At 44.1% G+C, this 6,952-nt stretch overlaps 1 protein-coding gene across 2 annotated transcripts in view; it reads left to right on the plus strand.

The window, feature by feature from the left end:
- POLH (polymerase (DNA directed), eta) overlaps nucleotides 1-4,383 on the plus strand; it is a 31,637-nt gene extending 27,254 nt beyond the window's left edge. Inside the window, exons 9-10 of one of the 2 annotated variants that reach the window (XM_011986800.1) lie at nucleotides 396-565; nucleotides 3,212-4,383. In XM_011986800.1, the coding sequence (XP_011842190.1) occupies nucleotides 396-565; nucleotides 3,212-4,106 (1,065 nt within the window). In that variant the 3' untranslated portion in view covers nucleotides 4,107-4,383. The remainder of the gene's footprint in view (nucleotides 1-395; nucleotides 566-3,211) is intronic. The other variant, XM_011986801.1, reaches the window with a different exon arrangement.
- Nucleotides 4,384-6,952: the final 2,569 nt, after the last annotated feature.

Raw genomic sequence — 6,952 nt, forward strand, 5'->3', positions numbered from 1 at the left:
TCAAGCAATTCTCCTGTCTCAGCCTCCCGAGTAGCTGGGATTACAGGCGCCTGCCACCACGACTGGCTAGTTTTTTGTGTTTTTCAGTAGAGATGGGGTTTCGCCATGTTGGCCAGGCTAGACTCGAACTCCTGACTTCAGGTGATCCACCCGCCTCAGCCTCCCAAGGTGCTGGGATTACAGGCGGGAGCCACCATGCCTGGCCTCTTTCTCTTTTTTATATTTTATCTTTACTCTTTGCAGAACTCAGTTTACCTTTATTCTTGACTTTGAAACAACTGTTTCCAAACCATTGTCACCCTGGTTCTTTTAATTTCCTCTCCTGCAGTTCAGTACCTAGAATTCAGATACTCCTCATAACTTTATTTCTGGTCTCCATCCCTTCCCACCCACAGAATGACAGGGTAGCCACCCAGCTGGCTGTGAGCATTCGTGTACAAGGAGACAAACGCCTCAGCAGCCTGCGCCGCTGCTGTGCCCTTACCCGCTATGATGCTCACAAGATGAGCCATGATGCATTTACTGTCATCAAGAACTATAATACTTCTGGAATCCAGACAGAATGGTGAGTTCTTTTCTAGCTCATCTTCTCCGAAGAGACTTATGCCCTGTCTTTGCTCTAAAAGTAGTAGGCATCTGAGCTCTTCCATCTGGGATAGACTCTGACTCAGACTACCAGTACCTGTTACTCTGGGAGAAAATACAGTACCAACCTCAGAAACAAGATAGCTCAGCACAGATCCTTTGCCTACAGCTGATACATTCCAGTTCCCAGGAGAAGGTCAGACCCTTACCCTGTATTGGCTTGGTCAGGGAAATGATCAGTTGCACTTGGAGAACAGGGCTCAAATTTCAAGGATACATTTGGGAACTTCAAACTACTTGATTGTTCTATCTTAAAAGCATCTTTCTTGATTATAAAGGTGACCTGTGTTCACTGATAATCTCTATCTGACATCCCAACTCAGTTAGAAGCTCCACTGCTATTATACCGAATGTCATATTCATTAGTAAACTTCACTTCTGTTGGTCATGAAATATAAGCCTCTTTTTGGAGCATCTTCATTTTCTGTCCAGGTATTAATGATTTTCAGGATTGGAATCCTTTAATTACATATTTAATAAAGCCCCTACTTTTTTTAAAGTATTCCAAATTCACAATAGAAATATAATTATGAGAGAAAGATAAGTTGGTTGCTCACAGATGTATATTGGAGATTATACAAAATAAAATCAAAGTTTAATCACTTAAGTTATTACTTACCTAAATATATTGGCAGTACAATTATATGTACAGACCTATAATATGGTGGAGTCTCTTAGTCTTTGTTCATAGGGCCAGGCACGGTGGCTCACGCCTGTAATCCCAGCACTTTCAGAGGCCGAGGCAGGCAGATCACCTGAGGTCAGGAGTTCAGGACCAGCCCGGCCAACATGGTGAAACCCTGTCTCTACTAAAAATACAAAAATTAGCCAGGCATGGTGGCGGGTGCCTGTAATCCCAGCTACTTGGGAGGCTGAGGCAGGAGAATTGCTTGAACCCGGGAGGTGGAGGTTGCAGTGAGCCCAGATCGCGCCGTTGCACTCCAGCCTGGGCAACAAGAGCGAAACTCCATCTCCAACAACAACAACAAAAATAAATAAATACATAAAGTCTTTGTTCTTAGAATAATTTACTTAATACTTCCTGATATATTTATTTTCAAATACTGAAGTTTTACAAAACCAAATAACAACCATGGTACTAATGTACACATGAAACCTTATCTGAAAAGTTATAAATTGACAAACTACCACGAATACTACTCACCAACCGTGTGAAACTCCGTGATGCACAGGGAAGCATAAAAATTATCTGATTATAAGACTGTCCCAAAGCGTGACACCTGAGGATAGTAGGATACTTTTTTTTTTTTTTTTTTTTGAGACAGACTCTCGCCCTTGTCGCCCAGGCTGGAGTGCAGTGGTGCGATCTCGGCTCACTGCAATCTCTGCCTCCTGGGTTCAAACAATTATCCTGCCTCAGTCTTCTGAGTAGCTGGGATTACAGATGCCTGCCACCACACCTAGCTAAGTTTTGTACTTTTAGTAGAGACAGGGTTTCTCCATGTTGGCCAGGCTGGTCTCAAACTCCTGACCTCAGGTGATCCACCCACCTCGGACTCCCAAAGTGCTGGGATTACAGGCGTAAGCCACTGCGCCCAGCCGATACTTTAGTAACTTTAAAATGACATTTACCTTTTACCTCATTGAAGGACTAATCTGTACATAAAAGCATGTTTCATCTTCTGAAATTCAGCTCATGTGAAAATTTGAGTGATTAGACACAATAAGGAACTTTATGACAAAAATTTGTTTTTTTTTTTTTTTGAGAGGGGGTCTGGCTCTGTCGCCTAGGCTGGAGTGCAGTGGCGTGATCTTCGCTCACTGCAACCTCTGCCTCCTAGGTTCAAGCAGTTCTTCTGCCCCAGCCTCCCAAGTAGCTGGGATTACAGGCGCGTGCCACCACACCCAGCTAATTTTTGTATTTTAGTAGAGATGGAGTTTCACCATGTTGGCCAGGCTGGTCTCATACTCCTGACCTCATGACCTACCCGCCTTGGCCTCCCAAAGTGCTGGAATTACAGGCGTGAGCCACCACGCCCAGCTATGACAAGAATTTCTTAAAATGTTTCTGAAATTGGGACTAGTAATGAAAAGCAGTTGTGGAATTTCATTCTCTAGAAATTCCAGAGTGGTAAGTCAGTCAGGGTTAGGTAGTGCCCTGTTTAAAAACGGGATAATGGCTAAGAGGATTTTTTCAAGTCTTTCTAGTCTAAATATTCTAAAGCTTTTTGTTGTCCTGAATAAAATTTCTTGCCCCAATCCTGAATTACAGCAGCTTTCCAGCGGTACCTTATAAAAAACAATAATTTCTGGCTGTCGGGAGGTGAGTGGTTACTAAATGAGTGGTTCTTGAGACATAACATCAGCATCACCTAGGAAATTAAATTCTCTGTCATCCCAGGTCTGTTAATCTCTGATACACACTAACGTTTGAGAACCACTGCAGTTAAGAACAATTTCTGTGGCAGAACCAGAATCCTAGTCATCTATGCATTAAATCTGTCCTATGGTGAAGTAAAAGAGATACAATTCATGGACTTAGCAATAGGTCACTATTTTAATATTCTAAATTGCTAATCATCTTATTTCTTTACTTTCTGTATAGGTCTCCTCCTCTCACAATGCTTTTCCTCTGTGCTACAAAATTTTCTGCCTCTGCCCCTTCATCTTGCACAGACATCACCAGCTTCTTGAGCAGTGACCCAAGTTCTCTGCTAAAGGTGCCAGTTACCAGCTTAGAAGCTAAGACCGAGGGAAGTGGCCCAGTGGTGACAGCCACTAAGAAAGCAACCACGTCTCTGGAATCATTCTTCCAAAAAGCTGCAGAAAGGCAGAAAGTTAAAGAAGCTTCACTTTCATCTCTTACTGCTCCCACTCAGGCTCCCACTATCAATTCGCCGTCCAAGCCCTCATTACCTTTTCAAACCAGTCAAACTACAGGAACTGAGCCCTTCTTTAAGCAGAAAAGTTTGCTTCTAAAGCAGAAACAGCTTAGTAATTCTTCAGTTTCTTTCCCCCCACAAAATCCATGGTCCAACTGTATAGCATTACCAAACTCTTTACCAACAGAGTATCCAGGCTGTGTCCCTGTTTGTGAAGGGGTATTGAAGCTAGAATCCTCTAAAGCAACTCCTGCAGAGATGGATTTGGCACACAACACCCAAAGCATGCATGCTTCTTCAGCTTCCAAATCTGCGCTGGAGGTGACTCAGAAAGCAACCCCAACTCCAAGTATTCTAGCTGCTGAGGACCAAGTGCCCTGTGAGAAGTGTGGCTCCCTGGTACCAGTATGGGATATGCCTGAACACATGGACTATCATTTTGCATTGGAGTTGCAGAAATCCTTCTTGCAGCCCCACCCTTCAAACCCCCAGGTTGTTTCTGCCGTATCTCATCAAGGCAAAAGAAATCCCAAGAGCCCTTTGGCCTGCACTAATAAACGCCCCAGGCCTGAGGGCATGCAAACATTGGAATCATTTTTTAAGCCATTAACACATTAGTGCTGCCCTCAGGCTTGCTTTTAGGATTTAATATTTTTTATCTCTACAGATCTTTAATATTTTATCTTTACAGATTTCCCTGAGAAGGGGAATTATGAAATTTTTAATACAAAAAATAATCCATTTAGGTGCCGAGTTAGAGTCCCATCTCTTCACAGGCGTGGATTCTAATCCCACTGCTGATAGAGATGTAAAAATTCATCCTACCATTGAGTTTTTAATCTTTAGCATTTAGGGAGGCAGTGTCATATAAGTGTGGGCCTTGGAGTCTAAGAGACCTGGTTGCAAACTTAGCTCTGCTTATTACAATGAGGGCCTTGAACAAGTCATTTTCTTCACTTTCTCATCTGTAAAATGGAGATAATACCTTACAGATTATTCTAGATTAATAACAATGTATTCAAATTATATAACTTGGCCGGGTACAATGGCTCACGCCTGTAATCCCAACACTTTGTGAGGCCAAGGCAGATGGATCACCTGAGGTCAGGAGTTCAAGACCAGCCTGGCCAACATGGCAAAACCTTGTCTCTACTAAAAATAGAAAAATTAGCCAGGCATGTTCTGGGCACCTGTAATTCCAGCTACTCAGAGGCTGAGGCAGGAGAATTGCTTTAACCCTGGAGGCAGAGGTTGCAGTGAGCTGAGATCATGCTACTGTGCTCCAACCTGGGCAACAGCACAAGACTTCATCTCAAAAAATAAAAAATAAAAAATACAGGCTCATGCCTGTAATGCCAGCACTTTGGGAGCCTGAGGCAGGGAAATCACAAGATCAGGAGTTTGAGACCAGCCTGACCAACATGGTAAAACCCCATCTCTACTAAAATTACAAAAAAAATTAGCCGGGCATGGTGGCACACACCTGTAATCCCAGCTACTCAGGAGGCTGAGGCAGGAGAATCGCTTGAACCTGGGAGGCGGAGGTTGGAGTGAACTGAGATTGCGTCACCGACCACACTCCAGCCTGGGCAACAGAGCGAGACTCCGCCTCAAACAAAAACAAGAACAAACATAAAGTTGCCACAGAAAAGGGACCAAGTTTAAAAAAGGGTTATAAATGTAATGAGACTTGCATAGTTAAAAATAAAAAGGGATTTTTTTTTTTTTTGAGACGGAGTCTCCCTCTGTCGTCAGGCTGGAATGCAGTGGTGCGATCTCAGCTCACCGCAACCTCCGCCTCCTGGGTTCAAGCAATTTTCCTGCCTCAGCCTCCCAAGTAGCTGGGACCATAGGTGCATGCTACCATGCTCAGCTAATTTTTGTATTTTTAATAGTGATGAGGTTTCACCATGTTAGCCAGGATGGTCTTGATTGCTTGACCTCATGATCCGCTTGCCTTGGTCTCCCAAAGTTGCTGGGATTACAAATGTTAGCCACCGATCCGGGCCCCCGAAAAAAAAGGGATTTTAAGAAAAACTCTCTAGGCTGGGTGTGGTTCCTCATGCCTATAATCCCAGCATTTAGGGAGGCTGAGGTGGGTGGATTGCAGGAGCTCAGGAGTTCGAGACCAGCCTAGGCAAGGTGACGAAACCCCGTCTCTACTAAAAAAAATTAGCTGGTCATGGCAGGCACCTGTAATCCCAGCTACTCGGGAGACTGAGGCAGGAGAATCGTTTGAACCTGGAAGGTGGAGGTTGCAGTGAGTTGAGATCACGCCACTGCACTCCAGCCAGGGTGACAGAGTGAACGACTGTCTCAAAAAAACAAAAGAAAAACTTTGTAGCTCTGTGATGGGCAGTTCAGATAGTACATTGACCAGATTTACATGTTTTCAGCTGGAGAATGTGAGGTGAAGCCTTGAAACCCTAAAAGTGATACGGTAACTAGGGCAGGTCTCTCTCTACACAAAAGCGACTTAGTAAACAGTGAATTTCATACAGGTAAACCCTATTATACCCTCAGTTCTAACCATTGGCCTATCTCTTGCATTTTGTTCTAATGTAGAATTAGATTGCTACTTGACCATTTCAGGAACTCTGTTTAGATAAGTCATAATCAAATCTTGCTGGGCACGGTGGTTTATGCCTGTTATCCCAGCACTTTGGGAGACCAAGGCAGGTGGACCACGTGAAGTCAGGAGTTCAAGACCAGCCTGGCCAACATGGCGAGACCCGTATCTACTAAAAATACAAAAATTAGCCGGGTGTGGTGGCAGGTGCCTGTAATCCCAGCTACTCGGGAAGCTGAGGCAGGAGAATCACTTGAACCTGGGAGGCAGAGGTTGCAGTGAGCCAAGATTGCCACTGCATTCCAGCCTGGGTGACAGAGTAACTGTCTCAAACAAACAACAACAAAAAAAAAACTCTAGATCATCTCTAGAACATTGCTACTCCCAAGTATGATTTGAGGAACAGCAGCCTCAGTATCACCAGGGAACTTGCTAGAAACAGTCTCAGCCTCACCACTACTCCCACTTAATCTATTAACAAGATTTCCCAGAGTGAGGCAGGCTTGGTGGCTCATTCCTGTAATCCCAGCACTTTGGGAGGCTCAAGCGGGCAGATCACGAGGTCAGGAGATTAAGACCATCCTGGCCAACATGGTGAAACCCCGTCTCTACTAAAAATACAACTGGGCGTGCTGGTGTGCACCTGTAATCCCAGCTACTCTGGAGGCTGAGGCAGGAGAATTGCTTGAACCTGGGAGGTGGAGCTTGCAGTGAACCGAGATTGTGCCGCTGCACTCCAGCCTGGCAACAGAGCAAGACTCTGTCTCAAAAAAAACAAAAAAAATTTCCCAGTGTGTATCTTAAAGTTTGAGAAATGCTGATCAAAAAGATACTAATGACCAGGTGTGTAGAGGACATTTTCTTAAGCCCTTAAGTACAAATTTAAGAGTTAAGT

Source organism: Mandrillus leucophaeus, unplaced genomic scaffold, assembly GCF_000951045.1.
Source record: "Mandrillus leucophaeus isolate KB7577 unplaced genomic scaffold, Mleu.le_1.0 Scaffold3, whole genome shotgun sequence".
Taxonomy (NCBI): Eukaryota; Metazoa; Chordata; class Mammalia; order Primates; family Cercopithecidae; genus Mandrillus; species Mandrillus leucophaeus.